Source organism: Strix uralensis, chromosome 4 (genome assembly GCF_047716275.1).
Source record: "Strix uralensis isolate ZFMK-TIS-50842 chromosome 4, bStrUra1, whole genome shotgun sequence".
Classification (NCBI taxonomy): domain Eukaryota; kingdom Metazoa; phylum Chordata; class Aves; order Strigiformes; family Strigidae; genus Strix; species Strix uralensis.
In genome coordinates, this window is record NC_133975.1 from 117,201,675 (window position 1) to 117,224,659 (window position 22,985).

General features: G+C 43.3%; 1 protein-coding gene across 1 annotated transcript in view; it reads left to right on the plus strand.

Moving 5' to 3' along the window:
• The first annotated feature begins 5,991 nt into the window (after nt 1-5,991).
• Nucleotides 5,992-22,985, plus strand: part of C4H14orf132 (chromosome 4 C14orf132 homolog) — a 42,380-nt gene continuing 25,386 nt past the window's right edge. Inside the window, exon 1 of the mRNA XM_074868725.1 lies at nt 5,992-6,070. Coding sequence (XP_074724826.1) covers nt 6,044-6,070 — 27 coding nt within the window. The 5' untranslated portion in view covers nt 5,992-6,043. The remainder of the gene's footprint in view (nt 6,071-22,985) is intronic.

A 22,985-nucleotide genomic window follows, 5' to 3' on the forward strand; every position in this document is an offset into this window, starting at 1 on the left:
AAGCTGCAGTGCCAGCAGCACAAGGAGAAGCTTCTTGAACTTCAGAAGGGTTCTTGCCCGTCAGAATTAAATTCTACATGAAGCTAGAGGCCTGAAACATTAAGAATTTGAGCTCTATGACAGCTAATGATACTGTTTTCAAGAGAGTTTTAAATCTAAAACTCTTTTGGGAGGAATATTTTGCCCACAGGTAATTTCAGGGTAACATCTGACTATTATTATTCTTGCGTGAGCAACTGTGGGGATTCAGGAGTTGCATAGAAAGTTACAAGTTTAATTTTCCTTTAAATTACTTGGCACTAACTCATTTTATCATGTTATGTGTGAGTGAGCCCTTCAGTATGTAACAGCTGCTGATATTGGAAGTTTACAGCGATAAAAAGAGATGTAATCCACACCAAATTTGTTGGGCAATGTTGCTCCGTCTTGTGGTTACTGGGATACATTAAAAGGTCAGCAGGGATGCTGCAGCCTTGACTTACAAAGATGTTTTTGTTTGTCAAGCAGTAGAGAGTTGTAGGTGTGGATCTGACCTCCATGATTCCATTTCTGATACAGCCGGACACACTCCACTGTGGAGAAAAAAAGAAAAGAAAAAAAATTAGCCTTATTCTGACCAGTTCTGAATGATGAAGATACGTTGACATGACAGTTTACAAAGATTACAGTGTAAAACTGCAAGTTTGCTATTGTAATCTCATTTACTATTGCAAAGGAAGAAAAACAATGAATTTATAGTGCATTAGGTATGGATATCTGACTGAACAGTGCCTGAGCTTTGTCCTGCAGTCATTTCTGTGCTTCTTATCCCAAGATCAATTAACATAAAGGCCAACTCTCCTGCTCGTGGGGTGTGGGCTCCAGACTGCTTTCCTTGCACAGGAGTGCCTGAAACACTGGGTACAGGCTGATTCCTTCAAGTTCTTTCTTCCTTATGCAGAGACACGTCCTTCTGCAGAGACAATCTGCCTTCAATGCGGTTTGAGGAGCAGGTCTTCTTCCCAATCCCAGACTTTTGTAGAAGATATACCTCCAGGGAACAAGGACCTGCTTGGTCCATCTCAGTCTTGGCAGGTCACTGAACCAAAGTTTCCCTCTTCTGGGTTTATCCTTTATCCCATTATTGTAAACAGCGGGCCCCTTCCAATGTATTATAAAGAGGAACAGTACTTGCCCATTATCATCACAAAAGAAAAGTTGTGGCTATCCCCTCTCAGGAGAGGGTACTGGATCTGGAGGCAGAGGAGGCATCAGTCTGCAACTGGACTCAAGCACTTGTGCTTTGGAAAGGAGCATTTGTTTAAGCACATATCTGTGCCTGTTTATTAATGGCCAGTTCAAATCATCTCAATTCCCAGTTTGACAGTGACTCCCTGAGTAACTGTCACATTACTGCCCAGGAGACCTGGGAAGCAGGTTGGAGTATTTGGATTCCACTCAGGAAAACAGGCTGCTTGAAACTGAGGGGCTATACTGTGTTAAGTTTGTCAACATTTTTTGTTGAAAGACAAAGCACAAACAAAATCAACATTCAGTTTCTGAACGAACAAATGAACAGAAAGAAAGAAAGAAGTCAAATGCCTCTGAATGAACTCCCCTTTGGTAATTCAGTCCAGCCAGACTTCATCTGAAAAATTCAGTGTCTTTGGCCTCCTTTATGATAACATTTAACAGTAGGAGTCTGTCAGATATAATGCACTGTCTCCAGACAGGATACCACATATCACTGTGGCTGATTCTTCATTAAGGGAACTAATTGCCCTGTGTGACTGCAACCTGCTGCAATGAGGCAGCAGTAGGTTAAAACTGGGCTCAAAGAGAATAGCATTTAAGTACATTAAAATGCCATTAAGAAGCCAACATTTCCATCTCTCCCCAAAGTGAGAGGTTAGTTCCCCTTTGCATAAATGTAAGATGTAAATGTGATATCAGGGATGCAAAGCTAAAAATTGGTACTGTATTGCCTAAGGTATTTAAATACAACATATGGTAAACAGGGCTGAACAGATACAAGCCCATTTAAAATCCTTTTCAGTAGCAAGACTCAATTGTCATGTTTTGTTAGGTCTGTTTTGTGAAGCAAAGGCAGAGCTTATGGACACATGAAGTGCAACAAAGGATTTCCTACTATGCCCCAGGAAAACTGACAAACTAAACTATTCTCTAATTGAGTTGTGTTCCACTGTACTGAAAAATGTGGTCTTTTTAGCAAACAGCTTTAAAGCTAATTAAAGAACATCTTAGGCTATCATAGCTTGTTTTTAAGAATAATGTTATACAACCGTGTTTGCACTTTTAGCTGGGTGCTACAATGTCTGTCCATAGCAATAGCAAATTACGACATAATCTTTTAAAGTGGTCTAGATATTTTGATGAGAAAGCCATACCGTAAGGCTGGCAAGACAACTAGTAGATCTCAATTCAAACTTTGCATCATCATTACTGGAAGACAGAAGCAGGTCTAAAATACTTGTTTTATGGAAGAACTTAGAGAGCTATTATAAATCAATTTACATCCAAAATATATTTTTGGGGGGGAAAGGGAGAAGCAAAGCTTTGTATTTTGTAGTGTAGTAATAAAAGCTTGGAACACAAATAATTTGGTTTTCCTCATAAATTATTTACATCTTAAACAGCATAAAACTGCGCTGTTCCACAAACAAGGCAGTGAACTAGAGAGAAAGCAGAAATGAAAACTGAAGTGATTTTTTTCCTTTGTCAAGCTCAAGAAATATGAATGGTAAATTAATAGCTTGGAGATTGAGCACATCGCAGTGATTAATAATTTTGATGATTGAAAAGATCTTTCTAGAACAAAATTTGGTAATGGTTTGGATGTCTCTTGCAAATAGAGATGCTGCTCCAATGAACCTAACACTCCTTCAAGTAGGGATGCAGGTTACAAAGCTCTACCAGGTAGAGTGGCAATTTCACTACAAGTATTTCTATAAAGACTAGTTTTGACTGGCACTAACCCCTAAGATAACGTAGCCAAATTCTCAGCTGAGATCAAGAATAGGAAGTAATGTTTAGTGGCATCCAGACTCTATGGATGCTCATGGTTGGATCACACAAGCAGGACAGCTGGCACATGCAGTAGTTCTTTCACTCATTATTCCTCTACCGTCTACCCCTTAAATCAAACTTCCAGAGTGCTTAACAAATAAAATCACTTTCTATACTACTGATAAATCTATAGCATCTTCAAAATATAATGATGGGTACTACTTTCTACTGGCACTGCATGTAATGAACATCTCTTTCTCTAGACTAATAGGAATTTATATACATAGACAACAGTCAGCAATTTTCCACATTGCTTAAAACTCATAAACAAAGATAGAATGAAGATATGTATTTTTGTGTCATAGAAACTGAAAGTAGCTGAGTTCATTGTTCCCTGTACAGAACAATGCTTCTGCTAATTCAAATTTTTTACAGAGAAAAAGTTGTTCCACAAGTCAGTGTGGAAATAAAGAATTTGAAAGCTGAGCAGTTCACATTTATTTTTTCCCCAATAATTGGTCTGCAGGGTATTCCTGAAGTGAGCAACTACAGGAGACAAATAGGAGGAAATCAATTTTTGAGATACCAAGGATAAAAAATAAATTTTCCAGAAGTATATGAATAGACCAGTAAGAGTGCTGCTCTATTTCTCAGTGGAAAGGCAAAATTAAAAAAATTTGATGCCAAGAAAACCAAAGTGGTGATGCACCATCACTCACTAAAAGGTCAGTTATGAGCAAGTGTCCTGTATTATTATTACCCGTGAGAAAGAAGACGTCAGACAGGAACTACTTGGAGACAATTAGTTGGCTGAACTTGTTGAACATCACAGTAAAATACTTGGAAACCTGACTGAACAATCTTGTTACCATTAGCAATCCTCCTTGAGTGCTTTCAGGGGGTGGACAAGATACCAGAAGACTGGAAAAAGACAAAGACAGTATCAAAGAGGTAAGTCAAAGAGGTATCTCAGAAGGTAAGTCATTGCCCAAATAAAATAGTCTCTTCTCCGTGTCCCTGGTGGACACAGCCTTAGGAAATGTCCAGTGGAATAAAGTTGGTAGGGAATGAAACTTTCCTCACCAGACACTTTCAAGAAGAGATTGGGTAAAGGTAAAACCCCTGTTTGGAGGGTCACGGGAGTAACTGGTTTTATTTTAAGCAGGTGCATGGACTAGATTATTTCCTGAGGTGCTTTCCAGCTCTGTTTCTCTACAACTCTCATGCTCCATAGAATTAAACGAGTACAGAAGACATTGTGCTTTCGAAGCCTTAATTATTTTGTTCTCATGAAATGACCCTTACTATAGCTGTTGCTGCAGATGCAGCGACTGACCAGGCTACATTCACCCTGTAGAGATGTCTACCCAGTGCAGGTAAAATTAATGCAGATGATAAAAGATTAACACTGCTTCGAAGTTACTTTATGGCTTCTGGCACACACAATACCCTTCCAAAATTTTGGAGAGAGTCCATGAAGAGACAATTCCATTATTTACATAACCGAATTTAAAAATCTTAAAATGACACCGCCTCTTTTGGATGTCACTTCTTTTACTTAATGGGCCTCTCGACATAAAAGCATTTTTGGCAGGCACACTAATAGTCACTCAAGTAAAGGACTGATTTAAAACAGCTGATTTTCTTATCACCACCACCTGCTGCAACAGTGTGACATTATACCGACAAAACAGCATACAGTTCATAGTACATGGGATGAAGTACCTATTTTTTCTTTCAGAGTTTAAAACCCCAGTGCAAAGCTGATTTTTCAGGTACTTCTGCTACTGGCTTACACTAGTATTTGCACCAGCCCTGGGCCAGGCCCCTGTAATAGCCTGAAGTAGTAAAAGCATGGCCAAATAGCTCAGCCTTGGAGATGAAACCAACAGGTACATGGCAGAAGTCAGATAAAAATTACAGAAAAAAAAAACATTCAACACATAAGAACTTACATTTTTATTACCCTGCTTTTCTAGTTGGTGTCAAAGGTTTTCCAGAGCCACCCAATAAATGAATTCACGAAGTTTTCATGCAAAGTGATAACAGTATCTATGGGATACAGGGGAAAGCATAAGAAAAGGGACAAAATATGCTTATTGTGAATTGCTGAACGGTAAATTCGGGCAACAAGGAGAAGTTGAAAATAAAGTTGTAACAGCTAAGCCATGAAAAGGCATAAGAATAAGCTGTTAGAAGTTCTTTTCAGCTGAGGTGAGAGAGTATTTCAAAAAACGGCTGATGGCTTTGCAAGCGGGGCAGGAAAAACAAGTGTGTAGCGGGCAGGTCCTTATCTCGGAGGGTCTGTGTGATGCAGAGGAGCTGCCGCTGCTCCTCAGGGTGTTCACGAGTTACCGCGCTGCTTCTCCGCACCCGCCCGACCTGCAGGGCCCCGCCGGGGGCTCCCGCTGCCGCCATCCCCACCTTCCCCGGCCTGAGCGCCCAGGCCTGCCCGCTGCCGGGGTGGCACTCAGCGCAGGGCAGGGGCTGCGGGGCTCTCAGTCAGCTGCGGCCCCCCTGTGCCTCCGGGCACCGAAAAGCTTTGTTTCGGCTCAGGCAGCCCCGGCCCGGGGCGGGAATCCCAGGCCACCCCGGCCCCCGGAGGCGATGTCGGCCGGGAGGCAGAGCGATGCCGGGCGGTGGCGCGGCGGGGCCGTTCCGCGGGGGCTGCGGGGCGGCGCGGGGGCTCCCCACGGCCGGCGCCGCGCCCCGGCCCCTCCGCCGCCCGCCGCCGCGGGGGCGGGCCCAGCCCCAGCCCCAGCCCCGCGCGGGGGCCGTCCCGCCGCCGCCGCCGCCGCCGCCCCCTGGCGGAGCCGCCCGCTGGGCCGGGCCGCGCCGCGCCGCGCCGCGCCGGGAGCCGCCGGAGCTGGAACTGGTACCGGTGTCGGTCCCGCTGCCGCGGCCGCGCCCGCCGCTGCTGGGGGAGGCGGCGCCCGCGCCGCGCCCCCGCGCCCCGCCCGCCCCCGGCAGCAGCAGCGGCGGCAGCGGCAGCCTCAGCACCTCCGCCAGCTCCGCCGGCAGCTCCAGCGGCAGCACCATGGACCTCTCCTTCATGGCCGCGCAGGTGGGGCGCGGTGGCGGCGGCGGGCCGGGGCGGCGGCACGGGCCGGGGCGGCGGCGGGCGCGCGTCCCCCCTCTGGTGTGCCCCTCGCCGCCTCCCCGCTCCGAAGTTGCAGCGGCAAACCCGGGCGGCGCCGGCGCTTGGGGACGGGGCGAGGGGCAAAAGAAAACAACGGAAAAAATGAGGGAAAAAAGGGGGGAAAAAGACCAGCTAGAACCGGAGGCGCTGCGTGAGGAGGAGCTGCGGGCGCAGCGCGGGGCGCGGCACCTGTTGGCGCCGAGCAGCGGGGCCCCGGCCCGGGCGCTGCCCGCGGGGCCGGTGCCGGGGAGGCAGCGCCCCTCCTCCCTCCGGAGGCAGGCGCTGCGTAGAAACCGGAGATTTCATTTTTCGGTTCTTTCCCTGCCTTCCGTACTGCGTTTATACGTGCATCTGTGTTTTTGTAAGTTGCTGTCTTTGCACACAGAATCTGGCGTGGCGTGTATGGAAATACTCTTCTATTTGCATGAACAAATTGTTTAAATTGCAGCTAAGTTCTGGATTTCAGCTTGAGGCATGAACATGGGTATTGGTGTTCAACGTATTGATGCTTAATATGCTGAGAAGTATGTAATGGCTATAAGCCACCCAAAGCCAAAAATCATCTTGCTGAATCCAGGTGATTAGGTATTTAAAGAAAAAAACCCAGTGCTATGCTTCAGAAAAAGTCACAGGCACTGAACATCCATTTCATCTTTTTCCAGGATAATTTCTTCTATTTATGCAGACACCTAACTGTATGCACGTAATTGGGTTGTTTCAAGAATGATTTGGATCCAAGTTTGAGCTTTTGCCAAAAAATGTCACCCAGTATTTAGAGGTGGAGTAGGGGCCAGAGAGGCTTTTCCACACTGTTGCTGCCTGAGCACTGGCCCCAGCTGGAGGTGGTTGGTGGAAACCAAATCTAATCCTTGCTGCATTGTTCTCTTTCATTAATGCAGTGGCTGTTTTGTCTTCTTCCCTTCCTAAAGTCTACCTCTGAGCAGGTGTCAGGCTCTGCCTTTCTGAAGGTAGCAGTGGGATGTCCAAGAATCTCTCCCATTTGGAGGTATTTCTAAGAATATTTTTTTAGGGAAAACCACAATGGGGAGGAGGAAAGCATTATTATTTCTACCGATTTGAGGGCTTCCTGGGAACTGGAGGATTCAAAAGAAATTTTATATGTGTCAAATCATTTTCCTACAGTCCTTCTCAGCATGGTCAGTGAGCTCCCTGTGTCCATCTTTTGTTCCCCAAGTGCTGAGTTGAAGTGGGATGTCCCTGTCGCACAGAAGCAGAGTTGCAGCACAGCAGCAACTGTGGTGGTGCCAAAGCTGGGACTAGTGCTGCCCTTTCCCTTTCTATGCTCTCCCTTATTCTTGCTGTCCCATATTCCACATATCTTCTACCCTAATTCTGTGCGTTGGAAGAGTCACAAAGCTGGGTGCTTTAGTCCTCTCAGAAAACTTCCCTGTACAAATGTCTTACACTTACTAAGTTTACTAGGGCAACAATTTACAGGGAATTATGTGCGTTTCTTCCTGATCCTCTGGGGTTGCTTTATTATTTTTCTTTGTCACAACAAGTGACAATGAATAATTTTTTTCAATGTTATTTTGGTGAATTTGGGGAATCTGCCTTTCCTTGGGTGACATCTTTTTGAAGAAGAAAAGTATTTATGTTAAAACCCTGCAGCAGGGAAGGCTGTTTGTGAAACAAGGTTCACCCTCCCCGGCACGGGCACAGATCTTCCGTCCCTGAGGCAGAAGAGGTAGAAGCCTTCACACTGCATTTCCCCTGTCCCTCTCTGAACACCAACCAGCCACATGGGGACAGGGACAAGCTGCAAGAAGACTGGGGTGCAGTTACACACAATCCTTCCTGTGGCCCAGTACGCCTCAGGAAGAAAGGATGGAATACCTTGGAGCTGTCTCTGCCACGAAGCCCTTTGGTTGGGGAGGGGAAGACAGGAGGCAGTTGGGGCACTGGGATGTCTCTTCCACCCAGAGCATGGGGCTCCCTGGGTCTGCACAGCACCTGTTTCACAGGGCACATGGGGGAGTTCTCCAGGGGTATTTGTGTAATTAACCTTTTATGAGCTGTAGGAGAGGATTTCTTGGGCTCCTCATCTACTGAAGGAAATTAATCCAGTTGTTAGGTCACTGTGCACAGCAGATGCTACACTTAGGTCTGTTACTCCCCTGTCACAGACCTCTTGTACCTTTCTTTCTGAAGTGGGCAATCCTTTCCATCCCTGTCCCCACAGTGGTATTTAACCCCCAGAGTGTCACTCCTCTAATTTAGGTATTGCTTTTATTCAACTTTCTTTTCCCTGCTATATCTTTTTGTCTTTTTTTTGAATCATCTCTGTGGCACCTCTGGTGGTGTGGTCCATTGAGATGACCGTCAATAAGAGATACGTGAGAACAGAAGAAAATTATTGACCTGCACTCCTTGCTCATAACCGCTTTTAAAGATGCTCTGTTATCACTCTCATTAACATCCTTGTGACCTACAATGGGGATTGCATTTTACCTGATGAATAATAGGTACATTAACATTTTATATGAAAATAGGTAATACCTTAACGGAGATGCTTAATGGCATAAAAGCAATGGTCAACTCTTAAGTTAATTTAGTTTCTACAGGATACTGTAGACTACTTATGTTCCTGTAAGTTGCTTTTGTGTATTATTCTTATCACACCTTTGCACTGCTCATCGTGGACCCAAGTTGGCTTGTGAGACACCATAGATGATCCGTACCTTAGAGCCCCTCTGATGTATGCACAGAGACAGAAGGTGTGTGTAAGTTCGGTTAACAGAGCCTCAGTGATACTGTAGTGTGTTATGGAGGCTTAAAATCTGTCCACCTCTAAAGTGCACAGGATGAAAGTGTAAGGCCAAGTAGTGCAATAGTTAACAGCGTCTTTAAGTAAAGTTTTGGTGTGTTTGTTAAAACGTTCAGTGGGTGAGAGTTTGCATGTCTGGATAACTGCATTGGTATGTTCACCTCTTCAGACACCTGAATACAAGGAACCCTGCTCTCTAGAAGCACAGGGTATACAAAGCTATATGAATAAACCGCAGCTTTCATATTCAGCACTTCCCCTCCTTTTTAAGATGTCTGTGAGATGGTTTGTGCCTTGGAAGCCCTGAAACCATTTCATGTGCCAGCAGAAAGATAAATGAAATGCGCCTCCCTCTCGAATCATGTATTTGATGCTGTAGAAAGGATAACATTTTGCTGAATACAAATTGTTGTTGTGGAACAGGAGATTGTCAGGTAGTAATGCTAACAGATCTGTGCAGTGTAGATACAGCACGAGGGTTTGGATACCCAGCTTAAGCAACCACATCTGAACATCTCAGCTGTAGTACATTTATTAGCTATGTCATGAAGAACAGCTTTTGACTGTAACAATTAAATCTGTTGTTAAAATAAGTCTTTTTGTAGCTGTGTGTTCATCACTAGTCTGTTGTGCAGGCTTGGGTGTCCTCTGTTCTGCAGGTGCTCTAACTGATTTTGGTTAAGGTCAGTTATGCTAATAAGCATGACTCACAACTAGTCAAAACCTATTAGCTAGTACTTTTTTTCATTTTAAATCCATATTTTAATTAAAGTAATCCTGTACACCTCAAGATGCTATGCCAAAGATATTCAGCCACTGCTGAGCTGTATGACTGGCTCATTTCTGTGTTGTTCAGTGATTTCAGAGTGCTCTTGTAGTCTAGGTAACATCAGAAATAGCCTCCTCTTATAGGTAGAGACTTTTGCTTCCAATGTAAAAGCCTGGTTTTAGAGGGTGCTGAGTGCTGGGTCCAGGCTAAGAGCACTTGGTGCTTTTCAGCAGGGGTCAGGGGTTTGCTGTCAGGCGTCCAGTGGTGAGCTGCCCCACTCACTGCTTCTGACACACTAAAATTAATATCCATTTAACAACTGGCTAAAGCATTTATAATGGAAAAACTGTAAGAATGAAAATTACATATGGGTTAATGGGAGCAGAGTTGAAATGTGTATTCAACTTGAAAAAATAGAGGTGCATAGTGGGGAAAAGCTGGGAAGCTAGAGGAGAAAAAAATGATGTCACGGTCTTCAGTGTGATAAAAATCGGTATGAGCTGAACAGCACCTGCAGTCATAATGCCAGTTATGTGTTTTTCAAGATTTGTGTTTGCAATTTAACTTTTCATTAAGTGATTTCTTTAATTTCGTTTCCTATTGAAAATAGATTTCTTTAACTTGCAGTAGTTTTATGGTCGGGTATATCTCCATACAGTAAAACTATTATTTTATTTGTCAGATAAATGATCTTTTCTTCTTTTACATATAGAACAGGGAAAAGCTAGTAAGAGCCTTGGGACCATGACCATTTCTGTGGATTTTTTTTGGTCTCAGTCATATATAGTTTACATATTAATTATCTGTTGATTCTCCATGTTCAAAAGCTCTTTGTAAACAACTTCTGAGAATTTGAAATACAGTAAGTTGAATTCTTTGGATTTAGTTTCAATGATCAAAAGTTGTTTCTTTGTAATCTTTAATTTCAGCTTAGTGTTGAGGATTTTTTTTTTTTTTAATTAAAAAAACCTTGACATACTTCAGGAGCTAGAGAAAAAAATCAAGAAGTTTGGTACAGAAAACAAAACCATTTAAATAATAAAGATAATTTAAATTTCATTGGTTTTGTGTTCTGTATTACTCTTCTAGGATTTCAGGTCTGGATCATTCAGGTCACTCTAAGCCTTTCATTATATTGGCAGTAGTTCAGATCACTTTCCCCAAAACACGGCGGTGGTCCTTGGTGTACCTTGAAGGAACCCTGTAGCCACCTATAACCATGTCAGAATAACAAGTCCAAGGCTGCCATGCCTCCACATGAAACATGTATTATTAAGAGCTATGTAACTTCTGGAAAGCACTGGAATACACAGAGTAAACTGTGTTCATTTAGGATATGCTTGACTTAATACTCATATTTTCCAGAAAACACAGACTGCCCATGTCTGTGCTGCAAAGCTGGTGTGCACAGGAAGGGTGTTCTTGGCATTTTTGGACACCCAGCCACCTCAACAGAGCTGCTGCATTTCCAGAAATCCCAGAGATAGATGCAGTACCCTTTAATTCCTTTCTAATGAGATTTCTGGATGCTAGAAGATGCACAATTAGGATCCGCTCTACTCTGCTGTATCAGCAGAGAGGAACCAGAATGCAGGATAATCCTGCATCTGTTTTCCCACTTTATGTATTCTCCATCTCAGAAGAGGAGAGGGATTCAAAGCCTTTATTAGCTGTGTGCTCTTTCTACAGCAGGGTAATCTGAAGGTATTAAAAACAGGAGGGTTTTAGATTTGTGGTTTTGGTAGGTTATTCCCAACAGCTCAAAACAGAATCCAGTCTACTTGCTCAGTGTGAGCTTGTGTGTGTGCCTGCATGCACCATATATGTGCCGAGAAAGCTGAATTTCATTGCCTGCTTCCAGAGAGAGACAGACCTTTTGGGCATGTTTGTACTTAGAGAATCTATGTGTGACAGTGCTGAATGGGGTGGTCATTCAGAAGCTTTGACATTGCTGGTGTAAGCTTAGGACTGATTTATTGTACTTTTTTCTTTAAAAAGTGTGATTGCCAAAAACTAAGCTCTAAGCCAAACCACATGGAGAATCGGGATTTAAAGATGCATGAACCTCTCCTTGTCAAAAGCTGCCTTGATTATAGTGTAAGACCTAAGACAAAGCCTCTTTGATCCGTAGCATCAAACATTAATAATGTTAGCTAGGAGGATGTAGGCATTCTCTTACATGACCAGTTCAGTGCTCACTTATGTACAGCATAATAGGGCACTGACCATTACTCTTACCATCTCTGCTTTCTTCTAAAGGTTAAAGTTATTTTCTCTGACATCCTTTGATTTCTTCAGAATGACTTGACCTATAATAAATAGAATCAAAGCATCAGGAAGCTGAAAGAGCAGATCTGAGTTTAACTAAGGATGTCTTGGATGCTCAAAGTTCAAGCTTAAGTCCTGCTGCCTTGCTCTGGTATGGCACAGCCAGAGGGACCAACTGCATAATCCAGATGTTGCAGAAATCCTGTTCGGTGCGCAGAAATCAGTGGTGTCCTCATCCAGGATGTTGCCAGTAGTTGAGGTGAGAATCATTTTCTAGAGAAGTCTTTCTGCTAGCTGCTTGGCACAACTGCATTGGATTCTCATTAGTGAGGGGAACAAGAGGAAGCCCTGCACTTTTCTTATCACTGCAGTAGCACTGCAGACTGCATTTCCAAGTCTTGTATAGCAGAAATTTATGTTCCAGCAAAGCTTTTGAAAATTCTGTGGAGATTTGTGCACACTGCTAAAAGCAGTGTTTCCAATCCAGCAAAACACTTAAGCACTTACTGCACTTGGAGCACGTGTATATTGTTGCAGTAACATCAGCAGGACTGTCACTTGCTTAAAATGAAATATCTCAAAGCCTGGCACAGATGCGGTGAGAATACTTTGCAATTCGTAGGAAAACGTCCTAGAAGAGCAAGAGAAAACCTACTGTTGGTCATATTATTAATCCAGGGAAGGCTGAGACTATGTGTTTTGGAGTGACTGTATTTCCACCAATTAATAGCCTGACCAAATTCTCATAGAAGCTGCTGAATGTTAGAAGAGGAGGATGTGGTAGGAGAGGGGTGGTAGGGAAGGGAAAGTAGGATGTGGCTTATGTGAGGCACGTGTTTGTGCAGTCTACTTATATCCACCCTTGCACAGGGAGGGTCAGAAGATACTGGAAATAATTTATTTGTGTTTCATGTGCTGAGTAACTGTGAGACTAATTCTGTGAAGTGGTTTGTTGTTGGTTTTTTTTTTTAATTACACGGTTTTCAGCAGATATAGGCTAAAGAGTTCACAAAGGGAGTAGATCTCATGTATTTCCATCTTTGTTGAATGTGGAAAGGAGGTTTGTAACATGACTGCAAATGGACACATTCACATGCTTTACGAAGATAAAGCGGAAGCCTTTCACAACACAGTTGATGGCAGCAACAGCTGGGTTCCTATTGTACACAGAAAATAGCTACAGATGGCAAGTAAGAGGAATGAAGACTGAAGCAGTACTACATTCACACCAAACATCTTGCTTGTTCAGGTGCCTGGTATTTCTTTAGCAGTAAGAGCCCAACCCTGCCATATACTAAGCAGTAATGCTCTTGGCAAACTTGAGAACTGAGTTTCTGGGTAGCAACTGGGTAGCCCAGTGGTATTGGGTCCTCAGAATCCATAGGCTAGAAAATCTAGACTGGTTATAGATTTTTTTTTTTTTTTTAATGCTTCTTTTTGGCTAATCTAGACTGAATTTCTGTATTCATTGATGAGCTGCAAACATGGGGGTGGAGGTTGTATTTTAAGTTTTGTTGGAAATGGGATGGATGCTGGCCATTAGGAAGCTAGTTTCACCACATTCCTAACCTTATTCCCATACCAGGCAAAACTCCAAATAATTCAAAGGGTTGCATGGGATTTAGTAAAGCAGTGTGATGCTTTGGTGACCATTGGTATGCCATTAAATTAAATCACTGATCAAGGAAAACATTAAAGCATTCAAATGAAGTGCAGTGATGTGGAAAGCAGAAAATTAGAACAGCAACCCAAGTAAACTGAGCAATGACTTGCTTTGTTAGCTTGCTACATCAGTCTGCTGGGACTTACTTTCCTTGACGGTATTTCTGTCATGAATTGCGTTGTCTGCCTAAGCCAGTGTGGGCTGTTGGAGTCCTCTGTCTGTTGTTTTGGCAGGCTTTTTGGTTTGATGAGTGTAGTATCCCAAACAGGATTAGTGTTAAACCTTTCCGCTGTTCACACGAGTGATGATTTTCAAAGGAGTCTTTTGAAATAGTGATGGCTCTGTTGCCGTTTTAAGCACTTCTTTTGTTTTTCTTCAGTGGATACATGCTCAAGAGTGAAAGGAAAGTCCTTGAAAATTGGTGGCAAACTGATGATAGTTGTGTCACCCATCAGTGGCTTCATCTACTTCTTGTGCTGGTGGATACGTCAGCATTTGCTCCATTTCCATGGAGTAGCAGCAGGATAAATGCAGTGGAAGCCTTTGGCAGACATGATCCTGACTTTGCATATGCAAGTTACTAGCACTTCAGAACAGAATGGGTCAGAATGAAGTGTGTGAATTCCTTGCCATCTATTTTGAAGGTGCTGAGTGGCCAGTGTGTGCTCTCCTGTCCCCTCTGGTGCTGCAGTGAGCAATACCTGTCCCTACATTGAGCACTGAATAGGAGAAAAATTCATGGCCAGCTGTGGCACCAAGACCAGGAGCGCTGAACACTTACTGAATGTACACTCTGCAGCTTTGGAAGGGTTACAGGGAGCAGAGGCAACACGGGGTAGAAGATCTCGCCCTGCAAATACGACCATGCAGCATGTACAGGGCAGCCAGAACTGATGCTGTTAGCGGCAGTCACTACCCACCCTTTCTCTCACTGGCTTGCACACCCACGCAATGCTTTCAGGTCTGTCTCACAGCAGTGGCTGTTTGAAATGACACATACTCTTAGGATGAATCTTTAGTCTTTCTGTTCTGAAAGCTGAATTCTACGCTCCTTGTAGCTTCCAGAACTAAAACCTGCCAAGCAGAAGCTAATTAGAAAACATTAATGTTACAGTTGCTTCAGAAAAGCTCCGTGCCTCTTTGCAGCAGGCTGCTGGATACAGGGCCAATTCCTTTTGCTTTGCAAAGAGATTATCTCCAGTTTGTAAATGTTTTAAAAAATAATTTAAAAAAGCTTTTAACCGCAGCTGGTACTGTTTGGTGTAATTTTGCTTGTAAGCCTTTCAAATGTTAGGAAAGGGCGAACAGTCTAGGAATGAGCTGTGAGTAGCTAAAACAAAATGAAACTTCCATAGACTTCCACTGTGGCTTTTTTTTTTTTTCCTGCCAAAACAACTGGATGAGCATTTGCAAAACATGGGAGGGTGTGCTGGGTTCCACAACTGATAAAAGCTACCAGCCCCCCAGAGTCACTGCATGGAAGGAGAAAGGACAGCCATGGCTCTTTGGCTGATGCTAGAGGTGTTGAGATACATGTTCAGAGAGAAAAAGTAACAGTTGAACTGGTGAGAAAGCAACAGTATTAAAATGTAAAGTTTTAAACGATTTCTGAAAGTGCAGCTGAACCCCAGGACTTGGAGCAGCTGATCACACTTAAATTCTCTAAGACCCCAACTGTGTGCTTAAAGTATGTGAGTAATCCTCTGAACTACACCTCCATTTAAGTGAAGTATATAATTAAGTGCAATAAGTGGTGAAGCATTTCGAGGTATCATAATAGCTTTTCTTTAAAAGTGAGCTTCACTTGAAGTAAATTGGGTTACTCCCTTCATCTTTCTGCCTTACCCTCCTCGATACACCACATAAGTTTTTATGGACGTTTCTCGGGTTTTTTCTCCCAACTTTTCTCTTGTATGCATGTATAAAATGTCTTCATTCCAACTCAGGTATGCTGTCCTTTTTGGGTATCTTCTTTCTATGTCTTTCATATCCCTTACCTTTTGTAAATTATTTCAGATGCTATAGTTTCACCAGCTCAGGTCCAGATCCTACAGAAATTTAGGCTTAGATCTGGAAGATGTGGGCAAAGAGTAAACATTTCTTCTGTTCAGGGACAGCAAATGCAAGTGGAACAGAGCAGCAAACTAAAATGCTACAGTCACTGCAAGTGTAAGCAACACAGCAGAAACTTTCTCAGTTGTCTTACTAAAGACATGTTAGTATGTCTGCATAGTCTTTACTGGACTGCAGGTTAGTAAAAATTGAGTGGTGCTAGATGTAGAATCTAAACCCCCGGGAATAGAAATGTGACCCCCTCTGCTCTGTTCCGTGTTTTGGTTGCTCTCCAGCTTGAGCAGAGCAGTTACAACTTCAATCTGAAAAGTTCTGAATTCTCTTTTCTGGATGGTGACCCCAGCAGTCACTTGGGAGAAAAATATTGAAAATGCTTTTACAAACACTTCTCTCTCTTTGTCTGTCCTATGATATCTTTATCCCCACATATCTGGAGGAAAACTTTATTGAATATGCGGTTATTAATATTAAGGCATGGAAAATGGTGGTTGTTCTGTAATAGGATCCAGGCTGTGAAATGGTTCATTCTGCGTTGGTCTCTGAACCATCTGACTGAGCATGCTGTGAAACTGTGCGGATGAGCAAGGCAGTGAAACCCTGCACTGATTTGTTGTCAGGGTGGCAGATGTTTTATTCTCCTCGTGCATTCTCTGGCATTCCTCATGGACATGAAACAGAAGCAGAAGAAATTGAGTTGCTGTGTTCTCTCTCCCTTTTTCTCAAAGGTAGTTTTGCAACACATTTCTCCTGTAATCTTAGGAAGTGTGAGAAGAGGTATGCACCTCCTGACTTCTCTTACAGCTTTCACAGGTAACCTTCTTTACCCAGCCAGCTGTGATTTTCAGCATGGGTGATTTTCATGGTGCATCTCTTGCTTATCACTTTATCACTTAATACCCTAAACGGTGCTTTAAAGATGAGCATTTGGATGACTGCATAAACAGTCCTGCCTCTAAATCACTTGTCTCCTGTCCTCTGGTCTACACAGTACATAGTTGGCAGAAGAGGAGGGCATGGAGAAGGCAGAAGACAACATGCTGATGTAAGCTGCTGTCTAGGCTGCCACGATAGCAACCCCTTGCTGTTCCTTAAAGACTTCAGGTGCCAGCATATGCCATGGGGAATGCTGAGGAAGTGAAGTGGGAGACAGCTAGCAAAGGTAGTTTTGGCCAAACTCTGGTGTCTTCCTTGAGCATGCAGCATGGTATGATTTGAATTGATGTAGAAAATGCTGGCCAGCTCCTGGGAGCCAGCTCATTATTTCTAAAACTCTTGGCTTTGGAAATGGCAAAGCCAACAGTTATTAAAAATCTTAAATTCAGTCCTCGAGGAGAATAAATGGAATTAGGAGGGTCTCTTCTGAGATGAAAGTTGGTCTTGTCTTGCCACCTGATCTTTGCCATTAGAAAACTAATCACATAATTTTACGCTATAAGTTTAGCCTTGCCTAAACAAGAGTATAATTTCATTGATGCAAACAGATTTGATAATTTTCTAGTGTTAGTTTTTTTAATTAAAAAAAAATTATTCCATACCTTGTATAGCACATAGGCTATGAGGGAAATTCAACTGGACTCCACCACATCCATGATACCTTCTTTTACAGAAGTATATATCACTTGGGATATGGGTGCATCTCCATATTTATTGTAGAGATCTCTGAAACCCTACAATATAAGCAGTGGTCAGGCATGTACTCTCAATTTGGGTGAAACGTGACTGAGACCTTGCACCCAAATACTGTGATCATCTTTGGTGCCTGCGCTCTGTCCTGCAGGACTGTGGCATGACCAGGGAGGAGAGGGACCATATCTGCAAGCTGCTGCGAGTCCTGGCTGGGCCAGCGTGGGTCTGCACGCTTGGGGTGCCAACCAAAGCAAATATGGCTATGTCTGTCACTCAGGGGTGGCCTCAGACTACTGCTGTATTTCAGGGTAGTTGTCCAACTGCTACATCCAGCAGTGACTTACTACTTACTCGGTTCAACTTCTAATGTGATCTTCATTCTCATAAACTTTAAATCTTCTTATGAAGATATGGAGAGGAAGGCAAGACTTCCCTGTGATGCCATGGAGGACATAAGGGTCTTAGTGAGAACTGATTCCCAATTTGGTGCTTCCTCAGTGAGGAAGCTTAAATTGGCCACGTGTTGCAGAGGCAAAGCAGCAAATCCTTCTTACGCCATGTGTGCAGTCAGGTGGCCCATGAGGTAATGCTCAGAGCATCCCTCAACTTCTTCTGGATATTGATGAAGTTACAGCTTTAAGCTTACAGCTTTGCCTTTCGGTACTGTATTCATGACTAACAAGGTCTGAGATTTTTAATTTTTTTTTTTTTAACTATGGTGTCATTTCCTTCAAAATGAATCTAGCAGGTGATCTTGCTGAAGTTTGGAAAACTGGGACTGTCAGACCCTGAACCATTTCAGTAAAGCTTGGCCAGCTGGCAGAATGGGGTGTGCTTTTCCCGAAAAATAAGTAGCATCTCTCTGCGTGCTGATTTTGACAGAAACCCCATCATCAGTTTAAGAGTGATTCAGCTCATGTATAACTCTTTGCCTGAGGATGGTACTATGCTCCTGTCAGTCCTAGTAGCCATCCCGTTCACTGCCTGTCTTGCAGGAGGAGCAGAGCGGTAGTAACAGAGGAGTTGCTGCAGCTGTCACACCTATTTACAGCTTCTCAGTCACTGACATGAGAATAAACAAATACGGTATCCATGCAATTGCATGGGTAGCAATTTATTTTTAAAATCAGTCGCTTGAAAAATATCAAGGCACAAGTAAAATAGCTCTGTCAGCACTTTCTGTGCGGTTTGCAACCTAGTGCTTGACCTGAGGGTCTCCTTCCGTTTCTGTTAATTTAATATATGGGTTAAGGTAAAGGCCACATCCTTACCCGGTAAATGCACATTTCTTCTCTGAGTGAAGTTGTACCAAGATGGAATGTGGCTCTCCAAATGCAGGAACATACTGATTCTTGTCTGCTGCTGCCATTTTATTCCCTGATTTTATTACCCGCTCTGCAGTCATGAGTAATTATCTCGCATGTAACCAAGTGATATTTACTGTAAAAAAAGGCTGATTGAATTCATAGTTGAGCAAATGTTTAAAGAAATAACAATTAGAGATTGCTTTCCTGTTTTGTTTGAAAACACTGAGGGGGAAAAAAGTTGAAAATATAAACATTTTCTCGTTGATAGCCAAGAAACAAATGCTTGAGCTCACATCTTCCAGCATTGCATCCCCAGAAATGTGGGCATGAACGTGGTTGTATTTAGTCACTAAATCTCTATTAAAGTCTAACAATGGCTGACAGTAGACCATTTGTAAACAAAGCAGGAAGTCGAGAAAGTTGACAGGTTTAAAACTGGTGGTCTGTTTTGGGGGCTGAAGTGGGACAATCCCAGATAAACAGGAGGAGGGCAAGCCCCTAATAACCCACACAGACACATTGTTTGGGGACATGGATGTTGCACTCTAGTTTTCCTTCTGTCTCTGCTTTCTTCCTCCTCCAGTCTACGGAGGGGACCACACAGAACAAGCATCTCATGGCAGGAGCTGTATTTTTGTCTTGGAGATGATGACACGGTCTGATCACTAGTAACAGCCCCTTAGCAGTGGCTCTCGGGAGATATAGTCCAGTACCATGGCTGCTAGAATGGGGTTTTGTAATCAGGCTGACCTGCAGACAGTGTTCCTAACTGAGACTTACTTGTCCCTTAGGATCTCACCTATTGGTCTGTTTCTGAAGTATGTGGGAAACAGAGTGATTGTGTGCGCTTACAAATACAACGTGGACAACGTTTTCAGGGATGTGACCGTAGAGATGCAATGAAACATCTCAGGCTTCTTTGTTCCCTCTCATTTTGGGAGGCTTCATCTCTGCTGCCGCCACCTTGCTTTAATGTGCTGGTGCAGCCTTGAGCCTAAATCCCAAATGATGGAAGCACATGACAGTGCGTGAGTATCTCTGCCACCATCTGACCCTCCTTTGCCATGGCTCTGTGTGATAGTACTGTCCCTTTCCTGCCCGCCTCATTAGCTAGTACCAGGTAAGTTGGGTGCCTGTCTCTTAGAACCGGTAAGGGATGTATTTATTCAGTAACTTACGTCCTATGTAGGATCCTGTACATGGACATGGTACCTTCTGATGTCATTCCCACTGATTCATTTGTAGCAGAACTCTGCATTTCCCTGGAGGCAGCAGGTTGTAGCTTCCAAAATGTAGCAGTCTGCATGTTTGGGCTTTGTTTTCCCTCCTACTTACATTTTTCCTCCTGTTTTTCTATATAATCGTAACGCAGACTTGTTTTTGTGAGTCTGGGGATTTCTGGAACCAGTGCTTCAAGTGGTACAACTCGCATTTATCTTTTAAATGTGCTATCATTTTTGCTGTAGGAGCATTTATTTCATACACAATCTGGGCTACGTGTATTTTTGGAGGTCCAAATTCAACTGTGAGCTGTGCTGCCCAATCGCAGCGCTGGATTTATGTTATGGGAACCATCAGCAAAACCCTGAATCTTCTAGAATTTGATTCTATTTTTTTTAAATCCATTTCACAGAAGCCACTAGGTAGCCTCCACATCTGTTCTTTGGAAAATGTGACAAATTCACAAAGAGACAAGTTGATGGGAAGAATTGCTGTTAAAAGGCAGGAGACGAAACAGTGATAAGGGCATATGTGCATTCACATCATGTAAACTTGATGCCTACCAGTGGGAGCCCACGCATGCTCTCCTCCCTGCCCGGGAAAGCCCCGCAGCGACAGGATGCCGCCTGACCTTATTGCTACTTAAGGACAGGGCTAGCCCTGGCCGTGTGGCCAGAGTGGAGGAGCAGACGGCTCCATTCATGTGTCCCAGGCAGAGCAGTGGCCCCTGAGCGCTGCGGAGCGCATGGTGAAGGAGGAGTGGGTGGAGGGTGGCACTGCTGCTCTGCTTTCCATCTGCCACTGCCCACCCCCATGGCTGCCCTTGTCTGCAAGAGCACAAGTGCCTGTATCTGAAGAGCAAAAGGAGAGCCCAGGAGAAAGGGTGTTTGCGATACCTGCTCACAGGTCCACATCTCTGTGCATGAGTATTGAGTGCTCGATGCTGAGGGCAGCTGTAAAGTACCAGTGGGAATAAACACATGCCTTGCTGCCATGACGTACATATGTCCAAGGGAAAACATGAACGTGTTAAAATTGGCACGTGCTAAAGACATACAGTAGAATTGAAAAAACCACAGGAATCACAATCCATTTGCTATTGCCACCTTCCAGGCGGTGTCAGGGGTACTTTGATAGCTGCTTCTGCCGCGGAGTAGGCAGCATGAATGCAGGGCCCACAGACTGCTCAGCAGCAGCAGAGTCCATAAGTAAAAAGCAAATTGGCCTTGTATAGACCTGTGGAGGGAAAAATACAAGCTGAGGAAATAACAAGTGACTGATGAGCGCTCCGCTCTTTGGCTGTATGCAGAGCAAACTGGGAATGCTGTGAAGATTTGGAAACCTGAAATGATTAAACAAAGAAAAAAGCTATTGTTTTTTTTCTTAAGTCTCTGGCTTTTCCCTTGTCTGTCTCAACTAGTTTCCTGCTTTCAAATGAGGACCATTTATATCATAAATAAACCCGTGTGTCAACCATCTCATCCATCATTCTGCATTTCCTTTCAAAATCTCATCTAATTCCAGCTGGCCTACAATGATCTCTTCCATTATCCACTTTTTAGATTTCAGGGATGCCTCATCCCATATATCCCCTCAACCTTGCATTTAGTTTCTCACATACAGCAAAGCCATTTTATTGTTTTTTTCCCAGAATACTTTCTGAAAATCATCCTTTTTTAAAGTCAGCAAAATACTGGGCAATGGCTGGAATGCTGGTGCCCATAACCACCTAGTTGTACTTCTGTCTCATTGCCATCTTTGCCCTTCTCCCATTCCTTTATTCTTGGGTTTTGATCAAGACCTTTTTATTTATTTTCATAGTTCCTGTGGAATCCTTATATTTAACTAGAATTATTAGTCCCTAGAGTACGAGTAAAAAAATGAAACATTTTCAAATCACAGGTATTGCAATATTCAGCCCACTAAACATCATTTGAAGGAATTTTATCTTTTTTTCCACATCTGTGGAGAAAACTAATGTAACTGTATTCCCATACGTGCATTCATATATGTCTGAAAGCTGTCAGCCTGCCAGTGATCCTCCCAAAACATGCTCCATAGTCACTGGCTGTTTATCATCCAGCTACTCTGTGTCAGGTAGTAGCACCCTTTTCTTCTAAACAATGAATTGGGTTACACAGGAGCCTAATACCATCCTAGGTGCATCTTATTTTGGCCAGCCCTTTTCAATGTCCTTCAAATTAGGGGTAAAGCCAAACAAATAAAGAACAATCAATAAAAAAAAGGAGATTAATTAGTTTAAATAACTACGTGGGATAACCAAAGAACAACTCTGAAAGCTGCTAATGGTGGTAAATCCTGTTAGTCCTTCAGTTTTAATGCTCTTGACTCAGCAGCAATGCAAAGGAGCTCTGAAGTCAGTGAAGCTGACAGAAAAGAGTAATTGCTTTGTGGATATTCTTCTCTGTACAAACTTTCTTTCACTGAAGTAGTGTTGAGTTCACATACTACTTCATTCACTTGTCAGGCAGTTCTCTTGAGGACCCAAGTCAGCCTTGTAAGTGGGAAAGGGCATCAATACATTAGAAAGCCTCCATTTGCATAGCACGTTTCAGGTTGGTTGTTTAGATTTTTCACTGTGTCACTGAAATTACAGTTGTCTTTATACGTGTATGTCAAAGGGGGCTAAAGATTTTTTTTTTCCCTTTTCCAGGCCATCTCTGATCAAATGATAATTATTTGTAGCTTTCCTGCACCTCCTCACTCCACTCCATCTTTTAAATCAAGTCCTCTGAGCAACAAGTTGAAGTTAACCATTAGGAGTTTATAATTGGCTAGGTGAAAGCTGAGGTTGTCTGGCATGTCTTCAACAAATGCACCAGTCCTGAGGACAGGAATTGCATGTCTGTGCTGGCTCCATGTCTTTGGAGAGGGTAGAAAAAGCTCACGTGTGGGATACGAATGAGGGTTTCTAAAAAGAGGTGGCTGTTGCCTTGAACTGAAGACAGCACCTCTGTGTTACATGTCAGATGTGCTTGGAGTGGTTTGGGTCCAATTAGCATTGGTCTGGTTTAGATTAATTTCTTTTCACTTTCAGTATCTTTATGGCAAAATGAGGCAGATTTAATTAATCTGAAATCATGATACAAAACAGCAGTTCATTT